The sequence below is a fragment of the Notamacropus eugenii genome, chromosome 1 (assembly GCF_028372415.1).
Source record: "Notamacropus eugenii isolate mMacEug1 chromosome 1, mMacEug1.pri_v2, whole genome shotgun sequence".
NCBI lineage: Eukaryota > Metazoa > Chordata > Mammalia > Diprotodontia > Macropodidae > Notamacropus > Notamacropus eugenii.
The window spans coordinates 453,859,989-453,884,436 of NC_092872.1; the positions used below are offsets into that span (position 1 = coordinate 453,859,989).

General features: G+C 42.4%; 1 protein-coding gene across 2 annotated transcripts in view; it reads left to right on the top strand.

Moving 5' to 3' along the window:
* PEPD (peptidase D) overlaps positions 1 to 24,448 on the top strand; it is a 254,600-nt gene that overhangs the window by 189,849 nt on the left and 40,303 nt on the right. The window contains exon 11 of one of the 2 annotated variants that reach the window (XM_072632032.1): positions 1,258 to 1,335. The exons of the other annotated variant lie outside the window; for it this stretch is intronic. Coding sequence (XP_072488133.1) covers positions 1,258 to 1,335 — 78 coding nt within the window. The remainder of the gene's footprint in view (positions 1 to 1,257; positions 1,336 to 24,448) is intronic. 2 annotated transcript variants of the gene reach the window in all.

The window sequence follows — 24,448 nt, forward strand, 5'->3', positions numbered from 1 at the left end:
GGAGCTGCACCAGCAAACACAGATGAGGGAAAATACCTGGAGACCCCCAGCCATAGTGGCCTCGTCACCACTAGAACCCTTTTTCTAGATCTCTCCCGTTCCTTTCCTATTTGTTCATTCTGTGCCTATAGACAGTATTGTTAGGAGTCTCTCATCCACCAGCAATGGTTGTGCATCGTCTATCTTGCTTAAATATTACAGCTGCATGGGAAGAAACATTGGTATACTATTGGAACTCAAGCAGCAATGCTTGTCTTCTTCCTGTGCCCTGTGCTGCGGCCCACACATGCAGCTGCAGTCTCTGACCCAACCTGAGTGTACCCAATCAGGTCTCTGCTGAGGTGGAAGTCTTCAGTATATGAATAATACATTTGAACATCTCAGTCCTTGGGAATTTTCTACTCTGGTGGATAGAGAGAAAAATCATTATTTCTACTTTTATGATTCCTGAGCCTCCTGAAAGGGGCCATAAATATTACACATAGGTGATTTTTTTTCAACAGACTTAAAAGTTCTCCTTTTTATTTTTTTCATAGAGGCATAAATGATTGGGGGGAACTTTCACATGACAGAATAGCCCCCAGGTTCCTTGCTATAGTAACCAATCTAGCAGCTTCTTGCTCCTTTTTTTCCTCGAAGAGTCAGTCCACGGAGACTCTTCTTCCTTTCCCTTGGCAGAGAAGTTTTCTCTCACTAAATTCTCAGGACGCAGAACAGAGCCTGATGATCTCTCTCAAAATGCTCTATTCTCTGCCTTGTCTCAGGAAATTGGCCGTCCTTGGGATCAATGTTTTCCCTTTGTCAACATAGAGGAGGCCTGGTGACCAGCCTTGCTCCCTTTTCCCTTGCATAGCATGGTTTAGAGGAAGTCCCTTTGCCTTAGTGTCTTTTGTAAAAATGTTGGATTCAGGCTGCGCACATCCCTAGGGAAGGCAAATTTCCATTGGAAAGAGCGTGAGATATCACTAATAATGCATTTTTATAACCCATTAGAAGCAGGTTTGACCAGTGCCTAAGACAACTGTTTCTGAGCCCTGTTTTCTGTATGTAATCTTCCCTTGGTATATCCAAGTTTATCATCAAAAATTTCCAGCCAAAATGAAATGATTAGGTATGGCCCAATCAACAGGGTGATCATTTTCTCTAACACCGCAACTTAAGAAATTCCTGAGCCTCTTTTCTGTGGCACTTCCTTCCCCCATCCCTATTCCTTGCTTATACAGTATGGTGACAAGCCTTGTTTTGTCCTTTTTTAAGTGGAGAGAATGCTGCCGTCTTACACTATGGACATGCTGGAGCCCCAAATGACAAGACAATTCAAGATGGAGACCTGTGGTGAGTATATACAGTGAGTGGAGAGCCAGGTATACCTGTTCCCCACCCCTTGGTGGCCTGTCAAGGTGAATGCCTAGTTACAGAGAGGCTGGCTTTGCGGTGGCCCAAGAGGACAAGAGAACCACATTTGGTATTGCCTCAGCCTCCTTTTCTCTATGGAAAACAGTACCCTACTGCTACAGTTAGGTTCACAGATATCATGCCTAGCAACCAAGTGTTAGATTTCCCACAGATTATTTTCAGTAAGAAAAGGGAGGATTCCAGAATGTCCCTGTCTTGTCAGAGGCACTAGTAACAAATCTAATACCTACCTTATTACCTCATTTCCTAGTAGATGTAACTGTGCTGAGTCCATTCCCAAGACCAAACTAAGGCAGTTTCCAGCCCGCAAGTATGAAACAGGCATAGACATACTCAAAACTACCATACACACTGAAGCATAAAAGATTTCAATGCAGGAGGGGTTTTTTGGGGGGGAGGGGAGGACTAGGATCAGGGGGAGAGAGATTTTGCTATTCCTATATCCTGCATCCAATATTATTTGCTACACCTGCTGTGTAATGATAACTAGTTTTAATTCAGTAAGTTTCAAGGATGGAGAGAGTTACGATTAGGAGAGACACATGTATGATAGTATGAGTATCTGAATGGTTTTTGCCAGGAGGAAAAAAAGACAGATTATTAGGTGGCCATCATGATGAGCTTGTATTTTTTTGATTCTCCCAAATCTTCCTCTTCTTCTGTCACAAACACAAGCTCTTAAACCCTTCCTCTCCCCTCCTCAAAGGTTGAAAGAACTAGGATGGTTTGGCCTGAGACAAGCAGGCTAAAATACTCCTAACAAGTCTTCAGCACTATGTAGAGAGCAGATGGAAGACAAAAGGAGAGACTGGGAGAACAAGGCAGATTTGGTTTCTGTGTAAGGAACATCTTTGTGGCTGATAAGTGGTTAAAAGTAGATTACTAAGAAATGCTATTGAATACCCCTTTTGGAAGTTTTTAAAGCTGCACACACTTGTGTGACTGGGATGGATGGAGGATACCAACTCTTTAGATTCCTCTTTGCTCTAAAATCCCATGATCCTAAGACAGCAGTGGCCTTCCTAGCGAAATTACATACGATGGAATTCTGGCGTTCCCACCATCCACCTCACCATATGATCTTGGGCTCTCACTGTCAACAGTTAGAAAAGGCCAGACTTCAGGTCCTTAACCTCATGGATTTTTGGTGTTTAGTGGGTTTTGTTTTTACCATTGTTACGGCCTTTGTTAGGAATTGTTAGCACGAGATTCAGTACTTTCTTGAGCCAATCACAGTGATGAATTCTGCTTATATTTTCTCTCTCACTCCTAAGACTGTTGCTGATTTTAAATACTTAATGAATGTGCCAGCAGCCTCTGTGGGTTATTTAATACAGAAACTCTCAGGCAAAAAGCAGACCCCTCTCTTCTGGGACCCGAGCTCCTCACACAGGCACCTTGACTTGGTGTGTAAAGAATTTCCCCATTTACAACTGAATTTTCTCCATATTTGCAGACAGACACTGCAGTGGCGGGGCCACTGTGTCTTTCCCCCTAAACTGTATGATAAGGTTCAAAAACATCTTTAAGGTGTTTTTCTCAGATCCTGCTGGATTCTGAGCCCTGCTTCAAAGTGATACATCTACCAGCCAGTTTAAATTTGTGATTACCTTTCAATGACTGTTGAAGAAAACAGGAGGTGGGAAACTTCAGCCTCCTGAAGGGAAGCTGCCCCATAATTTAGGGAAGCAGAGCAATCTCTAAAGACTGTTTCTATGTGATAAGTAATTTGTTTTACAATAATCCTACCAGAAAACAAGTCTCTCTAGCTCTTGCCATCTGTGTGCTTGAGAAGCCTTTCTGCTCCTTCTGCTTCATTCTGCTCACCACCTGCAGACTTTCTGCCCACTCATTAAAAATCAGGGCTGGCCAGGACCCAGTAGGAGCAGGAAGGGCTTGTGAAAAATTCAGATATTCGTCATGGATGAAGGATCCATCTTGACCTCCATCCTGGCAAAGCCAGGGCTGGGGAGAGCACCCCCATCTTTCCTTTGTCCCTACCCCCATTCCCAGTTTAAACTCACTTCCTTGCTTATGTAACTGTCATAGTGACCTAAGTATCATAGTTTGGCTTTTTGGATCCCTTGGATTCTGTGCTTCATCTCAGTACTCCTCCCTTTCATTCTTAGCCTGAGTAAAAGGTGGAATCAGTAATTGATTCCTCCTCAATGGAGCCCAGTATCAGAGAGATGGGAGAAATGGATATGATTCTGGGGATTTTAACCCTAAGTTCATTTCTCAGTCTTACTGGTTACAGTGTACTGAAAATTGTAGTGTCAATCATTTTCTGTTAGAGATGGATTGTGGGGAAGGGGACCCTTCTAGCATTCCCTCCAAATTTTCTGCAGCTAAAGGAGGGTACCTTTTAGCATCATCAGGTTGTTGGATTTCTGCCCCCAAGTCCACCTTTCTTTGGATATAGAATCACTTTCTTTTTTTAAAAAAGATTTTATTAATATTATTTGTTATAACCTAAATTCTCCTCCCTCCCCCCTGGGAGCCATTGCTTCTAAAAAAGAGTTTTTTTAAAGAAAAAAATATTCAGCAAAACCGAACAATGTACTGAAAAAATCTTGCATGATCCACACCTGTGGACCCTCCACTTCTGCAGAGGAGTCAGGGGAGATGTCTTCTCACGTCTGTTCTTTATAATTCTGCAACCTTCATTTTCTGTTGCATCGTGGTGTTTGTTCTTACCTTTTACATTGTTGTAGCCGTTGTGTGTATATATATATATATATATATTTTAGTGGCTCTTCTTACTTCATTAGTCTTATGTAAATCTTCTCATTCTTGTCTATATTCATCACATTCATTGTTTCTTCTAGCACAATAATATTCCATTACATTCATGTACCACAATTTGTTTAGTCATTTGATGGGAATCTACTTTGTTTCCATTTCTTTGCAATTCATTTCCAAAGTGTTTACCCTTCCATTATCTTATTGAACCTCATAACAGCCCTAAGGAGGGAGAGAGAGATGGAAATTATCATCTCCATTTTATAGACAAGAATCAAGCTCAGAGAAGTGACTTAAGGTATCACCACACATTGGTAACAGAACCAGGTCTCTTGACTTTTGTCCGCATGATCCTGAAACTGTCCTCTGGTCCTTGGCTGTCCCCAGAGTGGGGATGAGTGGAAGATTAAGCCCAGATGTTCTCCAGTTGATCTGTCTGGTCCCAGGAAACAGGCTAACGATGACTAATACTGGCTCAACCAAAATCTCCAGGCGATACAAAGGTTCAGGAGTCCTAAACAAAACTGACACAGCAAAATTATAATGCAACAGACATTTGGGCAGCCCCTCAGAGCACTCTGGAACTGGATCTGGTCCATGCGGTCTTGAAAATGGCTTGTACCTACTAGCCTCCATGGGGTGGACTTTGAGCCTTTGTCATTGTGTGAGCACATTCCATGTAAGTAACCTGTGCCATGGAGGGATGAATGATCCATCAGACTTCATGTCTGAACTGCTCAGAGCTAAAGGTTATTAGAATAGAACTGTGCTGTCAGCTGGTTACAGAAGAAGATAATGCCTCATGGTGGGAATCTTCAGGGTGCATGGGGAAACAGTACAAAGCACAAAAGGAAGAGTTTCTTTCTGCGGTTTCTGTCATATCTGGAATTTACTCATTCATCATCATCCAGTTCCATGCTGTAAGCAAGATGTTCTGACCACAGCCCCGTAGTCATCAGCATAGACCCTCATTAGCAGGTAGGAGACTCTGTCAACTGTGGAAACCCAGAGGCCCTTGGAAAGGGAATGGAATTTTAGCTTACTTCATTATTAATCCCAGTTCCTCAAAATACATACATATACAACGTCACCTTTGGCTCAGAGCCTAAACATCTTCACTCCAAAAGACAAGTTCTTGACCATCCTGTTCTGGATCCATCCTGTACAGAAAACACCCCCTTGTCACGCGATATGGGAAGCCAAGATGTCTCCTTGGTCTCTGCCTCTCGAGTGAACAATTAAGTAATTTAATGGCTGTCCTGGGTATATGTTCCTGGTCTAGGGAGAGGAAAGAGGAGTCCTGAGCAGCTCCAACTCATCCTGAGTGAGGCGAGCTCCAGAAAAAGCACAGAGCTAGATAAGCCTGAATGGACCTCCCTCGTATTCCATCTTTATGGAGCTCCTTTCGATTCCACTCCATGTCACTCTGAGTGCTTGTTCCCTTGTGATGATAGAACCACCCTGATTCGTATGGCACTGCATTGGCCGTACCGTTTCCATGTCGATTATTGTCATCTTTGTTTTGCAGATGAGGCAGCTGGGGCCCAAAGTCCTCGTGGTCAGACCACATCTGAAGTGTTGTGTTTGGTTCAGGTTTCACATTTAAAGAAAATGTGGCATTGGCAGGCTGGAGCAGGGTCCAGAGGAGGGCAAGACTGGACTGCAAAGAACCAACTACTTTAAAATATTATTTTTAAAAAATTCTTTGTAGAGAGAACAGAAAACTACCTCTATCCTTGTTCTTGGGGAATTGGACAGGAATGAGGGTGAAATCTGTGGTCATGCGGATGGAAAGAGGACAGGAAAGTCTTTGATGAATAGTTCCTTCTAGCACTAAATCTATCAATCTGATCTCTGACTAGATGACCTCTGTGGCCCCTTCCAACTCCAATATTCTGTGATTAAATGTGGACCTAGAATGCCTACTGGAGAAACCCAGTTTTCCTATACAGGGTATTGCATTTAAATTTGTATTTTGCACATCAAGTGGCAGGATCAATGTAGCCTACCAGAAACTGCAGCTGTTTCCATAAATCATGTGTTATTAACACTGTCTAGAAGGTCATACAAAGAGACCAACAGGCCCCCATTCGGTATGAATCATGTTGTTATAGAAACCCACATTTGGTATTCTACTTGGCGGTAAAACCCAAACTTCGTTCTCTAAATATATTGTCACATCAGTGTGCTGTGGATGCGTCCCCCAGCAATAGGGACATACATCAGCTGTACCATAGCTCTGCCAAGACACTGTCATGGGGCTTTGTGAGGCTTCCGAAAGCAGAGCTGAATTCTGGATTCAGGCAAGCCCGTTTGACGCCATTACTGCATCTCTCTGGGCCTGAGAAGTTGAGTATGTGTCCTGAGATCTCCAGAGAGCTCTCCTGAGCAGTACGGCCTATCTTTGCCCAGGCCTTCCTCACAATTGTTGATTCTTGCCTCTTTTCTTGACTTCAATTAGATTTTAGAAGTTCTTCAACTTGAGATTTTAGAAGCAAGCTCTCTGGTCCCTGGGGCTCTCCCTGGTTAGTGATGTTGTTCAGGGTATGAAATAGCTAGGAATAAAAGATTTTCTATTAAAAAAAAATAATGTTGACTTAGCAGTTTGCATAAAAGAACTCTTTTATCTCTGCAGCAGTCCTATGAAGTGGTACTGTACATTTTAGAAATGTTGAGAATGAGGTTCAGAAAGGTTTAGTGACTTGCTAATGGTCACACAGCTAATAAGTATCAGAGGCAGTATTTGAATATTTTGAATATGAGTAGATTTTCATTACTTTTTCCTTACTACTCATCTGGAATATTATATCTTCCCTCCCTTCCCCCTTTTTCCCCCCTCAACTAGGCGTTTTTTCTCTGTCCCATTGGAAAACCCTTTTAACAAATAGTGCACAGGCAAACAAAACTGTTTCCACATTGGCTCCATCCAAAAATATGTATCTCATTGTGGAACTGGAGTTTGTCATTTCGCTTAAGGAGGTAGTTAGCATGCTTCATTGTCAGTACTCTGGAGTCATGGTTGGGCATTGCATTGATCAGGATTCTTTCAAATCTTTTCATCCTTCTGTAAATTATTCTGATTTTGCTCACTTCACTCTGCATTAGGCCATTTAAGTCTCCTCAGATTTCTGTGAACCCATCACTTTTCTCATTTCTTTTGGGGCAGTGAGGTGGTGCAGTGGCTAGAGTACTGAACTGGAGGCAGGAAGACCTGAGTTCAGATTTGACCTCAGGTACTCACTAGGAGTATGACCTTCAGCAAGTCATTTAACTTCTGTTTGCCTCAGTTTCCTCGACTAAGTTAGACAATAACTGTACCATCTTCCCAGGGTTGTTGTGAAGAACAAATGAGATTATATCTGTGATTTTTCTGGCTTTTGTTTTTGTTTGTATTTTGAACCTCTTAGCACGATGCCTGGCACATAGTAGGTGTTACATAAATGCTTGTGATCATGATGGTGATGATGTGGGTGTTCTATTACATTCATATACCATGATTTGTTCAGCTCTTTCCCAGTTTTTGGGTAATCCTTTAGTTTCTGGTTCTTTGCAGTTACAAAAAAAGTTGCTATAAATGTTTTTTTTACATATAGTTTCTCTTTTTCTTTCTTTTATCTTAAGCTGAGTGCTGGGTCAAAGGGACTTTGTGGGCATCTTACTTTCCATAATGACTAGACCAGTTTCACACCTCCACCACCAGCATTTCATGTGCCTGTTTCCCCATAGCCCTTCTAACAAATGTCATTTTCCTTTTTTGTTTTTTCAACTTTACCAATCTGAAGGGTGTGGGGTAGAATCTCAGAGTTGCTTTGATTTGTATTTCTCTAGTTAGTGATTTAGAACATTTTTTTTTCACATAGATGTTGATAGCTTGATTATCTTCCTTTGAAAAATATCTGTTTATATCTTCTGACCATTTATCAGTTAAGGAGTTATTCTTATTCTTATAAACTTAAATAATTCCCTTATGTATCTTGGAAATGTGACCTTTATCAGAGAAACTTGCTGCAGAGATATTTTCACCCTAGTTAACTGTTTCCCTTCTAGTTCTAGCCACATTGGTTTTGTTTGTTCAAAACCTTTTTATTTTATATAATCAAAATTGGTAATTTTATCTTTTGCAATCCTTTTCACCCATTGTTTGGTCATGAACTCTTACCTTACCCATCAATCTGAAAAAATATCTCTTCTTCTAATTTGTTCATAATGTGACCTTTTAAAAATCTAAGTCATGTATTCATTTGGAGTTTTATCTTGGAATATGGCATGATGCTATACCAAGTTTTTGCATCTTATTTCACTGGTTTTTGTCAAATAATTAATCTTTACCCCAATAACCATGGTCTTTGGGTTTATCAAACACTAGATTACTGTTTCATTTGTTTCTGTAGCTTGCGAAGCTAATCTGTTCCACTGGTCAACCTCTTTGTTTTTTAACCAGTATTAAATTGTTTTGATGATTACTGCTTTGTGATCTGGTGCTCCTAGGCCTCCTTTCTTCCCACTGAAAAAAAAAATTACGTCCTTTGAGATTTTTTTGACTTTTGATCAAATTATTTTCATGCAAAAAAATCCTTTATTTTTTTTTCGGCCTAGAAAACAGAAATATGAAATAGAGTGACTTCTAGCCCCTGCCAGTGTTCTGGGATTTTTAGATGGGACATAAAGTTCTTATTAATTATAGGCCTTAGAAGTTGTTCCCCTATGACTTTTAGTGATCCACTTGGTAAAGGACCAGGTTTGTGTGGCCCCAAGCATATGTGCTTAGAATAAAGCCCTTAAGTATCCTGGAGAGAAATGAGAATGAAGGGGGAGGGAGAGGAAGAAGACTCTATCTTAGGGAAACCTATACGAAGCCTACATTACCCATCTCTCCCCTAGCTCTTCAGACCTGTGAGACTTGGGTGGGGCCACAGTTTGAGGGTGATTGCTTGGACTCTTGTTTCTCTGATGAAACTTAGTAAAATCCTCAATTAGGTACATATTCCCACAGGCTGGTCAAGATAAGAGCTAGCCCCTACTTAGTCTATGTGTGGACAAGGAGCCTATACTCCCGAAGCTCAAAGACAGTGCAGGTGCTCAAGGGCAGGTGCAGTCACGATCCACTGTAGTGTGCCCTGTCTGCAAAGGAAAAGCTCTAGATTCAAATGTTCTATCACAGGTCCGTCAGGCCTGTCTCACACCATCCTCATCAGCAGGTACCACTTCTCACATTTCTGGGATCACCATGACTGTGATCTTTCTCTTGTGTATTTACAGATTTCTTGTGGATTGAGTTTGTGTCCTCTCTCTTCCCCTAAAGATTAGGACTGTATCTCCTCTTTAAAAAAAAAAAATAATCTTCCTTCAGTGGTTCCTATGGCTGTTTCTTAAGTACAATGAAGAGACTCAAGCACCCTAAGACCCTGTAGTAATATGGAAGGGCATTGGTCCTATGGTCAGCAGACCTGAGTTTGAATCCCAGATCTGGTAACTGTGAGCTGTACATCTTTATGCAAATCACTCTTCTCGTCAGTATCCTCATCTCTAAAATGTGGGGATAATCCTTGGAACAGTATGCCTGTCTTGTAGGCTGTTGTGAGGAGACCACTGGATTAGACTGTAGAGCATTCTAACAATGTGATATATTATTAATGTGTACGTGATTACTGTAAATAATAATAATAATAGATTGTTAAAGACCTAGAACAGTTCTTTGCTCACTTTATGGCACCTAGAAAAGCTTTTTACATGCAGTTGGAGAGCTCCTTGCAGGGTAAACTCACCCAACCATCCTGGATTGGGAGCCGGGGTCATACCTTCAGCCCTTTCCTTAGCTCCTAGCTTAGTGGATGCCTCCATCCCCCATTGGACCAAATGCCTACCTTGCCCAGGAGCAGCTATTGGAAACTCACTGGGTGCGTCCAGAGCCCTCTGATATGAATGCTGGGCCTACACTTGTGTTTTTATTTTTCTCGTGCTAACTTTGAAATGTAGCCAGTAGAATAATTATGAGTTTATTACAGTCAGTTTATTATGTAGCATTTAGTGCAACATGTTTTGTTGATTACCATTACTTCCAGACTGCTAGAGGCATTTATAATCCATTGTTTTATTGAAATAGGTCTGCAGAGCACCTCCCCCATTCAGTGAACAATAAATCACTCCGTTATCCTGGCATAAAAGCCACAATACGATCTCAGGCTGCATGAAACCCAGATTCCAACACAGGGACTAGAAAGGCTTCCTGAAGCTCCTGATTAGGCCCCTTCCTCTCAGGGCTGCCCCCTCAGGTCTCTGTCCTTTCCTCTTTGGAGAAGGCTCCTTAGACAAGTTTTGTAATTTAGTGAGAGCCCTTTGATGTAGGCCTCTCCTGTTTCACTAAACATTTTAGGAAATGTTTCCATCAATGGGTATCTTTACTAATAGAAAAAAAGACTAGTGTCTGGGCCTATTTTCTTTTATCTTCTCTATTATCTAACATCATAGCCCCCTCCCTGAAAGGGTAAGGTAAACCAGGTTGCCTGTCTTTAAGGAAGGAGCAGAAGGGCCAAAGAAGGGATGCCCCATCTCATCTCCTCCCTTCTCCTTCTCTGTAGATTAGCTTGCCGGAAGGCCCCTGCTTCCTTAGGAGTGTGGCTTGTTACCAAGATCTCCTCTTGCTCATTGAAATTCTTCTCCTCAGTGCATCACACTTACCTCATAGCATCGGTTACCCCCTAGAAATGACTAGACAACTCAATATAAAAAAAACAAAATAAAACAACCAGTCATCTCTCCCTATTCTGGACAAATAGAATAAAGCCATGGCATGTAATTTCTAAAATGAATAATCCAAAAATAATTTGTATTTGGCTTCAGGGACTATATTATGTGATTGGGGCAGGGGGAAGCTGTGAGGGACAGCTATTTAGTTATTTGTTGTCTAAGCCTAATAGTTTCAAAAATCCATTGCTGGAACTAAAAGGCTTTGCTGTAGAATTTGACAACTCAATCAGTGCTGAAAGCAATGGGCCTTTTTATTTGATATATTTAAGGAAAGGCCTAAAAAGAAATGCTACATGACTTAAAGTGCAGAAGCCTGAAGAAGTCAGCATGGCACAATAATGGAGAGAGTAATGACTGGAGTCAGAAGACCTGGATTCAAATCTTGACTCTGACATTTATAAATCGTCTGACCGAGGGCAAGCTGTCACTTCCCTGAGGCCCAGTTTCCTCACCTACAAAATGCGGGGGCTGGCCTGCATGGCCTCTATGTTCTCCCTATCTCTAGCTTCAGATATATGATCTTCTGATTACAAGTGGGACATAGGAGACAACACAAAGGCTTCTTAGTGAGTCCTTGACACCTCCCAAATAGGGTTACCCACTCACCTCCCTCACGCTGGGGCCAGAACAATTTGTTTCCCAAGACTTGGGAAGGGCAGAGAATAAAGACAACCAGTGCTGTCTCTCGGAACCCAAGGCATGATTGTCTTCACTTCACAAGGGCATTCACCTCCTAGGCCCATACTCCACAGCAGCTTAGGCAGCTCTGACTGCCAGGGCAGCTGACTTAGTTTGGAAGGGGTAGTAACTTCTGACTCAGTACCCATGTCATGGCATCACATTTGGTTCAGGGATAGGTTCTGGCAGCTCCTGGGTCAAAAATGTTAGTTTTTTGTAGGAAGAGAAGGAATCACATTTAAATGGATTCCAACCCCTAAGGTCATAAGCAGAGTGGCACCAATCCACCAGGAAAATGTAAGCTTCCAGACACAGTAGATCTAGGGGGAGGAGTCATGAAAGGGGCAGGACAGGGTTAAGAAGGTATTTAGAGAAAGGAATATAACTAGGAAATAGATAATGTTAGACAAAGACTGGGGAAAGAAAAATCTGAGATTTTTTTTTTTTCTGTACTACAATAAATACCACAATTGATGATATTACAGGAGGCCTCCCCACTACTTTTTTTTTCTTAATGTATTCTTTAAAACTGTATGTCATAAAACAGTTCTCACAAACTGGGTCCTCTTTTCTTATAGAAAAGAATGTTACCATTGGAGGTTGTATTCTTGCCCAAGGACATAGCCCAAGATAAATCTTAAGTATGACTAATAATGTTGTAAAGAGACAAATACTGCGATTCTAAGTTTCCGTGATCATATATGCTTAAGTTCTTCAAGAATCTGATTTTGGCCCTGGGGTCTGCCTGTTGACAGATCATAACCCCAGCCTCACCTTAGGAGAAGATCCTCATGAGTTGTTGTGGCCAGTCATCAGGCCTTTGAACCCTGTGAGCACTTACACTTACTTATGATTCTAGGCCTAGATATTGTAAGGTTTAAAACTGGAAGAGACCTTACAACAATGAATGTCAAAGCTGGGAGGGGGCTTAGAGACTGTCTAGGCCAGCCTCCTCACTTTACAGAGAGGGAAGCTAAATCCTAGAAAGGTTAAATCCTATAAAATGGATAAAATTTTTTATGTTTCTATTATGCAAAGTGCCCCAGTATACTGTAAAATATGGCATTGATACCTAACAATTGCAGCTCAACTGTATCATAACATGACAAACATTAATTTTCAATTTCCCTAGAATATTAGAGATCAGAACGAAATCCAGGATTCTTGAGTTCTTGTCTAGGAGTCTACTGCAACAGGGTCTCTTACTGCCTTTTTAAAAATTTTGAATGACTTAGTCTTTAAAAAAAAAAAACAAAAAAAGCTTTCCAAAGAAGGATGAAGCGATACTTTCCATCCCCCAACAATAAATGTTCCTGTAGCAAACAGAGGCATTCCAGAGTCATTTCATTGACTTTAGAATAACCTCAAAGCCCAGGCTGTTTTTGGTGAGGATCATGGGGGTGGACCTTTCTCCCACTGAGAATCATTGTTTTTAGTGAAATTCAAACAGCATTTCTCCCCTTTGATCCCACTTTTCACAGGAAAAAAAGTGTTACTGGGGGTTATTTTCAGAGCAGTTTCTCAACTGCATCATTGCTTTGTTTTTTAAAATCTTATTTAACATTTCATTTTTTCCCAATTACATGTAAAAATAATTTTAACTTTCTTTTTTTAAAATTTTGAGTTCCAAATTCTCCCTCCACTCCCCTCATTGAAAGGCAAACAATTTGACATAGGTTACACGTGTGTAGTCATGCAAAATGTATTTCCATACATCATTACTTTCCAGTTTCTATGATTCTGTGAGACAAGATCCACTTTCCACTGACTGATGTAGATCATACCCTTCTCTCCCCTCCCCTCCCCCCACTCTAGATGTTTTAAGAGTTACTTTAGACCAAAAGAAAAAAAAAATCATTGTCTGGTAGCTGACTTGCTCGTGATGAGCCTCTCCACAGTTGGACTGGTTGTTGAGCCATGGACTCAGAAGTCCCCTGGCCTGTCTGTATACGAAGCCTTTTCTGCCGAGCGTCAGACCTGCCAGAGCTTGCCCTTGACAGGCTAAGGCCTAAGAATACAGGGTCGTGTCTGCTCCATGATGAGGTAACTGAGGAGGACTTCCGCTGAGGACCCACTTCACCGTCAGACCAAACAGTTCGCCACTAGTTGCCAGCAAGGCTGGCCAAAGTGCTGTGATTTGTTTCTTCTTCATTCCTCAGGGAGAAGCCGTCAAACAGTGCCCAGGTCTTGATGCCCATCTCAGACATGACTGAGTGTATGACACAGCAAGCTGACCCTGATACGTTGCTCTTACCTTCCTGACACAAGCAGATATTGCTGTGGACTCACAGACCCCGAGCTGGAAGCCCTCTCGTCCAGAACCTTCCTTTTACAGAGGAGGAAATTGAGGCCTAATGAGATTACATACCTTGCCCAGTATCAGTCAGGAAGTCTCAGAGGTGGGATTTGAGCCCTGGTCCTCTGCTTCTTAAGCCAGTTCTTACTCCACCACAGAGCCAAATCCTCTTTAGCAGAGGACTTTGATGGAAGGCCCCACCTTGCTTTACAAGGGAAGTCCATCCTGAATGTTAGAAAAGAAGCCTGAGATTTAAACACACTGTCATATGAACAGGAATCACAGGAGGTGCTTTTGGTGGACCTTCAGCTGAGCCCAGCATTCAGTAATAGCAGGGGTGTATTTGGGGAATTGTTTGGCGCTGCTCCCTGCTGCACAAACCCCATCTCTTTTACATCAGTATCCTCCCTAGGAACACATCCACCAGTCACAGAATGCCAAGCTCTCAGAAGAATCAGAATTTCAGGCAGCCAAAAGGGCAACGAAAAGATACGTAATGAGTCTAAGTAGCTGCTGCAGCATGTTATCAGCAATGGCTTGTGTGTGCGCGTGCGCGCGCGCGCACACACACACACAATATAAAACATAACCAGGCATACATAGGACCATAAAAGGAGGTGGGCTAGGCACATCATAAGAGCAAAGTAAAAGAAGTGGACAGCCATGTTTTGTTACCCAAGCATCCACAAAATATTCAGATCTAGAAGAAGTCTTCCATTGTGTTGGATAGATCCTGTATGGAGGAGGATTTATGGAAAGATCAGAACAAGAGTCACCCAGGGAGAAAAAGCATGGATGCATTGCAGCTGACATCAGTGGAGGGAGTGGCCGCCCCACCAGTGATCCTGGCTCCATTGAAGTATCATAGCAAGCACTCACAATAGCTCACATGTAGATAGATAGTGCTTTAAGGTTTACAAAGCTCTTTCCTCAGGATAATAATCTGAGTTTGGTAGTAGTGCCCCAAGTGGCAGCACATAGATTATGCAGCATTTGATTGACTTGAACCAGACAAGGCTGCAAAACTTGGACTCAAGAAGCTACGACCGTAGAAAATGTGCCTTTCTTCGCTGTCATCCTAAAAGCCCTTATTTTAAAAAATATATATATAAATAAAATACTTAAAATTAAAAGCCTTTGTTTTTGAACTTTGATCAAATGTGAAGTCAGTTCCTTTTTTGTTGTAATCTTACCATGATTTTGTGACCTTTGAAATGCCTCCCTGTGACTGTCACTCTCTTCACTTATTCCCTATTTCTCTGACTTTCTCTGTGATTCTGTTTGTTTCTCTGAGACTGTTTCTCATAGTGATTCATCATCAGTTGCTAAGAGAAAGTCTGAGTTGTTGAAATATCTGAGTTCAGGGTGACTCTCACTGAAGTGCTTTCACATGGCTCCTTCTTGCCTCTCCCCTCAAGATTTGGTTGGGTTTGGGAAGAACTTTAGTCAGTCCCTTGGAGTAGGTATTGAGAACAGTAATTGTGACCTCTTCATGGGCTTAGTTCATGAGACTGGGTTTGTGTCTGCATTTGAGCCTTAATCTCCTTAGGGTGTCTGTGCAAATTCTGGCCACAGGGTGGCATACTAACATATCATTTTTTACTCAGGGCAGAGCAGAACTCTTGTGATCCAAGTGAGATAGTTGTACTACCTCTCTGAGACCCTCAGGAAAGGAGCTCGAATTGCTGTCACACTGGCAGTTCCACAGAGCAAGTGGAGTGTGTATCAGTGAGCCAGAATGTGCATGTCCCCCAATGGTAGGCTCACAGAATTCAAGCATTGGCAGGGGTCTCAGCCGCCTCTAGTCTAACTCATCCACAAAAGGAACCCTCACTGTAACACACTCAACCAGTGTATAACATACCAACCTCTGATTGAAGATCCAAGGACTGCCCTGCCCTGTGTCAGAACAAGAGCTGTTGGATGGCTCTGATTGTTAGGAGATTTTCCTGACATCAGGGCTCAATTCTGGTAACTTCTGCCCACTGCTCCTGGTTTTGTCCACACACCCCTCCCAATCACTTCCCCAGTCTTCACTAGGCAAAACACCCTTAGTTCCTTTGGCCAAGGAGCAGCGGGTGTCTGTGTGTTTGACCCTCATTCCCTGGGGGCAGAGGAGTGCCTCATAGCCAAGTGTGTGTAGCTAAGAGGAGTTGGTGGGAAGGGGCGTGTGTGTTTTCCACCAAAGCCTGGCTCTTTTTAGCCATGGTCCCAGGCTCTCACCTCAGCCTTCAATCAGTTTATGTTCTTTGAGAGCAGCAGGTGAATCTGACATCTCCAGTCACATGGTACAACGTAAAAGTTTGGGGATGATGGTGGGGAGGCCATCCAGCACTTTTCTTCCTGTCTGGGCTCTCTCTCCCTTCACAGCAGCACAGCTGAGCAGGAAAGGCTTTGTGATTATTCAGCATTGGGGATTTTTTTGAGTTGTGCTGCTCCTTGCCATCTCCCATTAGCTTAGGTGATGAGAATCAGTGTATTTGCTCTGGACTTTCCTATAGATTGTGGGTCCAAGGCTATGGCCTATGAATTTCAATTCAAGAATCATCTCCTGTTATTTCTTCGAATTTTGTAACACAAGTAACAGTGAAGCTGGCCAGTGTTTTTCCCTGGAGAGAGAGGCTGCATTATCTGTCACCCGTCCCAGAGAGTCCAGTCGAATCCTTCTTGCCCCAGCGGAGGGAGCCTGCAGGAGCCTGAGCACTTGGGGCCATATGGGGGCAGTGTCTCCTCACACAGTAAAGAACAGCTGATTCATCACTCCTTTGGCCCGTCTAGTGAGCTCTATAGTAAACAGGGGCAACCAGAACATTTCCCTTGTAGAGTAATGTTGTGGTTTCTGTTTAAGTGACAGTGGGCCTGTGGAAAGGATTGATGCAACTTCCTGCATACTGATGCACCCTTCTCGTGCCCCTTTGGGCCTATAGACTCAAAAGATCATAGATTTAGAGCTAGAAAAGGCCGTAAAGATCATGTAGTTCAAATGCTTCATTTTAAACATGAAGCCTGAGGTTTAGAAAGTGCATGAGACTTGCCCAAAGACAACTAGTAAATGGCAGAACAAGAATTTGAACTTAGGTCTTTGGTCTTCAAGTGCACTCTTCTTTCTAACACACCAGGAGTTCCTAACCTGGAACCCAGGAACTTAGTTTACAAATTTTTTTTTTTATTCTTTCAATGTAATTGTTTACCTTGGTAATCCTATGTTTAGGCATTTTAGTACATTTCTCTGAGGAGGGGTCCGTAGGTTTCATCATCTTTCCAAAGGAGAAAGGGACAGAAAAAAGGTTGAGGCCCTGCTTAACACCAAGCTGCTTCCTTGAGCTTTTTTTGGCTGGAAATACTGTTATCTTACCACCTTCAGACACCCAAGATCCATTGTCTCCAAGTATGTGTACTTCAGGCTTACAACTAGAGAAGCTGGGGAGCCTGCTCAGAATCGCTCATACATCTAGTGGTCTGCTACTCCCTGGGTTATGGTACCATGTTGTATCTTGCAACTCAGCTCCCGCAATGATCTGTGTCACTTTTACCAAATAAAAAGTTATAAGAGATTTCACAAAGTGCTCTCACTTATTTTCTCATTTGTCACAACAATCTTGTGAGGAGGCAGGGCAAGTAGTAGTATCTCCATTTGTGGATGAGAAAACTGAAGTCTTGAAAAGGGAAGTCACCTGCCCAAAGTCACCCAACAGACAGTGGTAGAGCCACAACTAAAATCCAGTGTCGCTGATTTCTATCCCAGGACCCTTCACCATACCACTCTATATCCTTTTCTGAATTTCTTTTTCTAACTGACTTCTGGTTTGGGACCATCTTGGGCATAATTTCTCATGGAGATATCATGCTAATCCAGCAAATTTTATCTTGATCAAAAGTTAGCTTATTGAAGCAAGACTAGCTCCTGTTGGGAGAGTTCTTGCTCCATATAGGACTGACCATATTTCACACTTGAATGGAAATGGAAGAAGGTATTCAGACCTTCCAAATCTAAGCCAAGGCCAAGGTCTCTTATGACACTGAGCTTTTCCCCACTGTATCTTTTGGTGATTTTTTTTTTTTTTGGCTTACTGTTTTATCTTTGAACAGCCAGGAAAGAAGCCTTACTTCTACTGTATATTGTCTCCTAAGATGAGCATTTCCTTCAAACTATAATTCTTTCCTTTAGTATCCTGCCTTTTCAGCCTCAAGATGATTCTTATCCAGTTCACTATTTAAAACCATAGGGGACTGCATCTGTGTAACATGTTATGGCCATTCAGACATAGCTCAGGGATACTTTTGCCTTTTCACTTATGTGAATAAATAGTTCTCCATTTGGTTAACAAATTTAGTGTGACCTTTTGTGGGAATCTCATGACCCATCCTCTTATTCAATCAAATCCAACAAGCATTTCTTAAGTACCTGATGTTACGAGTCATTGTGCTATCAATAAAAAGACCAAAAAAAAGTCTAATAGAGCATATGGTCTTCTTCCTGCTCAGATCCTGAACAGATCCTATAGTCTGCCACCTTACATAGATGCAAATAGGCAAAGGGACATTTGTAGTAGGTTAGTTTCCTTTCCTATTATTTCAGTTGCAGGCTTTGCCTCAGGGAAGATAGCACTCAGGAACCATATCTCTCTGCTCCCTGGCATACATAGCCTGGCTTCTGAGAGCTTCAGGCCACAGGCTGGCTCTGTCCTCGATCACACACTTGGCTGACACTCTCTGGCCTGTTTTTAGGGAAACTGGAGGTCCTGGTTGCTTCATCACCTTATGGGACATGAATAGAACTCTGGGTCAAATCAAGGTTTCATGGGAGGGTGTGGATTTGGGGTTAACTCTCTGTCTAGACCCTTTGGATGCCAACAAGGATCATGAGATACTGGTTACCCCAACCCCTCAAAAAAAATTGAAATGAAGAATTCACTCTGCTTTATTCTGACTTGCCCTTCTCCTACCCACTGTGGTAGTGTACTAAGAACTTAGCTTGTCAAGAACCTAATGATATTTACGGTTTTTTAAAAATCAATACTCAAAAGCCTGACCTTTCACCTTCTTTTCAGGAACAATCTCAGATAGGAGATATAGGATTGTAACCTATATTTGATAATGATTCATTGGATATCCTGTCCCATTGTGACTGGGGCCAAACTGACATTCAGCTTCCTGAGACCCCTGCCCCAGCTTTTCTTTCCATCTAAATGTATCCTAACCTCTGAAGTAGAAAAGGGTTACTTTGCTTTCTCTAAGGCCTCTTCTAGCTTTAAATGTTCGATTTTCCTTGCTAAAGGGAATCTAGATATTCCTGGTTGGTCATTAATGAGCGGAATTTTCTCCCCTTATCCATTCTCTCAGCTTTTAGTACTCTTGTGTCAGCTAGCTGTTCCCAACATTTGAAATCTCTCGGGCAAGTCTGGGGACCAATCTAGGGGGCAGAGGCTATTGGGGAGGGGAGAAGAAAGGAAAAGAGAGGTGTGGGGGAAGGAGGGAGGGAGAGATACAGAGAATGAGAATCTTTTTGAAAATTATTATTGGTAGCCCATGATATTCCAAAAACTGTGATTTTGCTGGTCAGAAAGACATGCAGATTGTGAGCAGCTATTGTCCCTTATTCATCGAATTGATAGCAGGGAAGGAAGCAGCCATTTGCCTATTCGTCCAGAGGAAGAAAAGAATTGTGTTGCTGTATGAAAAAGAGTGCTGATTTCATTGACTTATCTCAGGCATTATACTTGTGTGGGGAAGCAGAAATGGGCATTCTATTTAGCAGTCACTCTTGAGCTTCCTGCTGAATGGGAGTTCTTCTACTTCATTATAGATAATCAGCTTGGAAAGGCATGTTTTAGTTGTTTCTAATACTCCTTATGCCCTCCAAAGAGGGTAGAGGAAGTGGTGACAATATCTTCATGGGTGAGAAAGTAACTAAAAACTTCACAAGAGATTCAGTGGTTTTTGGTTTTTCTTTTTCACATAGATTTGTAAAATTCTGGTACAAAGTGAATCTTTTAAAAATTTACAGCATTTTCCCCAAATAATTTACATGGCTACTTGGGGGGTGAAATAGTGATCTCTTGAGTGCAAAGCATGATTCCATTCCATTCTCCTCTTATACGCCCCGCCTTGGAACCAAATAGTATCGAAATGATGAGGTTGATTGATAGGTTGATTTGTTGGACTCTGATACCACTGACCTGACGCTATCCAACTGGTGAGAGGCAAAAGAAAATCGGGATATGAATTGGCTTTTATCCCAACCAGAAATAGAACTTGATGAGCGAATGTGAGAAGTAGAGATCGAGCATATTTTTTAGAGATGTGTAATGTCTTCCCAGATGTCTTAGATTATCAGGCAAAATTGACTCTGCCAGAGATGGAATTCTCTCCTGTGAGAGTTCTGAGGCAGCAGAGAAGAAGAAATTCTATGTTCTTGGACAAAGCCAAAATATGACTGAATTCTAAATTGTCAGTTTCCATTGAAAGGATAGATGAAGGGGACATGGAGGAGTTAGAAGCAGATGATTAGAAAAGTGATGACTTTCTTCTCTGAATTCCAGAATGCTTTGAATCTGAATTAACTTATGTATGTGGAAATTCTGAGGAGGATTTTTAAAAAGAAAGATAGGGAACTGAGAGAATTAAAATAGAATTCAACCCCGTGCCTGTTTGCTGCTAGATAGGACAGATTTCTGACTGGCTTGGCTATACTTCCTTCTTCTGAAAATGAAGGGTTTCAAGTGAAAAAACAAGTTAAGACTTTAAACAATTCTGGAGGAGAAAGTTGGACCTGCCCAGACACCTGGGACTTTGAGTTAGAAGAATCTCCCAAAATTAATTCATATACTGATAACCAGCAGGTTTGATTTGGAGACTCTGATTGAACTTAGTTGCTGAGAGGAAAAGGAGTAGTACTGGTTCCACTCTTTCTTTTTAATGCCTCCTATTGCCAGTTATCCCGTGGATGTTTGTGAGTCCTTGACTGATGGTTCCTTATTTTTTAAATAGTTCGATTTCTGTTTTTACTTAGAGATTTTACTCTTCACTCCCTAGAGGCTCAAATCATATCCTGGCCTGACAACCCAGAAAAGGGACTGTAGACTGTGGCATTCAAGGCCTTCTACACTCTGGCTCCATCTTAATTCTCTAGCCTTATTTCACACTTTTCCCCTTCATGTAGTCTTCATTCAAGCCAAACTGGACGACCCTCCCATTCTCATCTTGCCCTCTCTCACCTTTTTGCCTTTGCTCATAGTGCCCTCTGCTCCTGGAGTAGATCCTCATCCTCCCCCTATTCCCATTTATTAAAGGCTCTCAGTTTCCTTGTGACCTAACTTATGTCTCCTCCTGTTCAGAAGCATATCTGAATCTTCCATCCCCCCTTGCCATCCATCTCCCTGCTCTCATTTCCCATGGCACTTTGCCAGAACTTCTCCTTCACACTTACCTTACCCTTCCATGTACCACAGTTATTTGTGTGATTGTCCTTTTCCCCACTTGGTTGTACACTTCCTGAGGATAGGGATGTATTCGTTTTCTGGTTGAACCCCGCACACCAAGTACAATGTCTGACAATTCAACAAGCATTTATCAGGTACCTACTAAGTGCACAGCACTGTGCCAAGTGCCAGGAATAGAAAGATACCATTTACATATTCCCCACCCTCCAGGAACGTATGTTCTGCTGCATGTAATCGATACCGCGTTTAATTAATTTACATTGAGTTGAATTGAACCTCTGAGCTTTGGGCAAGTTTTTGCCCATGCCAGCAGTATGCAGTTGGCATAAGTATCTCAGGAATCTTCTGCCCCCAAGGACAAGAGGTGGTTCGTCCTGTCCAGTTTCTGAAGTGCAGGAAGCTCCATTGGTTGACTTCATACTTTATAAAGAAGAAACTGAAGGTGGAGCTCAGACTAACAGTAACTGTATTAATAAACTAAACAATTTTTTTTCTTTTAAAATGTAATCGTGGAACTAGGATTAGCTAAACATGGGTATCACCTTTTTCATTATCCTGGCCCTCGCTCCCCTTGAAAGCAATGAGCTCGTTGTATATTAGAACAATAACTATTGTAATGTTAACTGATTTTTACACAGTGCTTTAAGGCATGCACCTTACATGTATACCTCATTTGATCTCCATTAGAACATTAGAAGGCCGGTGCTGTTTTACAGATATGGAAATTTGGAGCTTAGAAATGTTGGACCACTTAGTCATGATTATAGAGCCAAAGTGTCTAAGACAGCTTTTGAACCCAGACTTCTCCTGACTGAATTCCCATGCTCTTTCAGCTACCCTGCCTTTAAAATCCAATTCCTAGAAAAATATTATGGGAAGTTAGAAATCCTTGCCCCCGATCTAGAATGTGAATTGCCATAGTAGGGCTAGAGAACCCAAGGAAGTAAATTCAAAAAATTTGATTGAGGGATAACAAAACCCAAGGGAGAGTCCGAGTGGGCAGATACTTTTTGCTTTGGGATAGCAGAATGCCAGAGTAAGAAAGGTTCCATAGGGACAGCTTAGCCAGGAAGGCCTCTAGGCCAGGATTCTGAGCTCAGTTGGGTTTGAGTCCAACATGCACTTTTAAGACAAAGAGGGGTTTTTTTTTTTTGGTTTTGTTTTTTAAGTTTCTTCTTTTTTGCCAGGGGCTTGAAGACAGCTCCCAGCGGGAGAGACAGTAACTGGGTTACACTTGGCAGCTTCTCCTGGCCTCGTACTACTCTGGGGCCTTGTGAACAAGGACAGCCAGGGTTGCTTCAGCTGGAGATACTCATCCCCCTTCCCTCTGCCCTCTGCTTAATTGTTCCACGACTCAGAAGTCATTTTTACAGTCAGGCTCTCTGATGTGGTGGGAGCATTCGTAGCCTTGTGTACCAGCTTCTTACTCCGTGGCTTCTGTACTGGTTTGCCTGGGCTGTTCCTGGATGTTCTGAATCAACAAACCACAAAATATGTCTCTTTTGTTGACTTTGCAGAGCTCAAATGAAAACTGCATGCTTTCCTTATGCGATCCTGGGCCATCTGTTCTGCAGGGCAGAGGCTCAGTGCTGAGGGAGCACAGGGGGGAGCTCTCAGCTCAGGGAGTGCTGCCTTTGTTCACATGGCTCACCATAGTCTGTCCTCCCTTGAGGAGATACCCCACATCTCTTACACACACACACACACACACACACACACACACACACACACACACACACACACACGAGATCTTCACAACAGCCCTAGAAAGGAAATGTTTGGTAGGAAGTATTATTCCCACTTTATAGATGAAACTCAAGTCCAGAGAGATGACATGTCCTGCTCATGGTCATACAGCGGATTAATGATCAATCCAGAACTCAGATCCCAAGCTCCTAACTCCCTGTTTGACTGGCTGGTTAGATTTTCTCATGAACCTTGAGTTTCCCTATTGGTGATGTAGCCATGACAAGTGCCCTATTAAGCCATTCATGGACTCTGTTGATTTTAAGAAAATAATAATAAAAGAAATGAATGAATGAAAAAGTGTATTAAAAAGTACAACCTGGACATGTAATATGAAGGATTGGGTGAAACCCAAATAAGTTCAAAACAGCAAATAAAGCAAGTTGCTTTTCCACTTCTCAGGCTTGCAAATCTTCCCTGGAAGAAGGACCTAGATCTGGTGTGTTAAGTCCCGTCTTTATTTTCTGTCAGCCCCAGTAAAGCCAGGTGTGTGGGCCATGTGCCCTAACTAGGCTAGGCCCTGGCCCTGGCCCCAACTCCAGCCCCACTTGCACTCTGTCCTGACAAGCTTTTCTTGCCTGTGGAGATGGCAGGGTGCACTCAATAGAGATTGGAACAGAGGCCCCTGGGAAGCTCCGTTAGGACCTGACCCAGAGTATCCAGCAGCATGTGAGCTCAGCTGATCACCTGAAGGGTTCCAGCATTTCTTTAGCTCTGTGTAATGTTACCTGTAGGGTTCTGAGTTGTGGGCATAAAGACAGATTTAAAAGGGAGGCTGAAACCAGCGGATTAAAGAGAATTGTCAGAACCCCATAAACATGACTCTCTTCCTGCGGCATTCTGGATCCATTTCTCCCCAGAAGTTATTGCTTGTATCACTTATTTGGCATTGACCCACGGATTGCCTTGTCCATTTGTGTTTTGTGTTTTCTTCTTATATGTGACCCTAATCTTGCCAGCCAGGCTAGGTGTTAGAAGGAGTTGTGTCTTCTAATGCCCACCTCTGTACCAAGCATACAGGACATACCCAGTACACATTGATTGGTTGAAGGAGTATTTTTGCATGTGGGTGTTGGTTTTTCTTTTAAGATTAAAGTCAAGATCTTTGGGAAACAAACTCATACAATTAGCCTTGGTCTAAAGAACTTTTTGTGGCCAGACTGGCTTTGCTGCTGTAGTTTATTTGAAAAGGAGACCATCTCGTTCATGTCCCCCAGGAGAGCTGTGGCAGATAGGAGGGCCATGCAAGTGACCATAAATGTAGAGCTGTGCATACTAAGAGGATCAGAGCAGACATTCCCCAGGGGGCCTGGGCTCACCCATTGCCTGTGGCATCAGTTGAGCAGCAGGAAAGCTGTGCAAGAGAAGAAAGGGGCCTCCC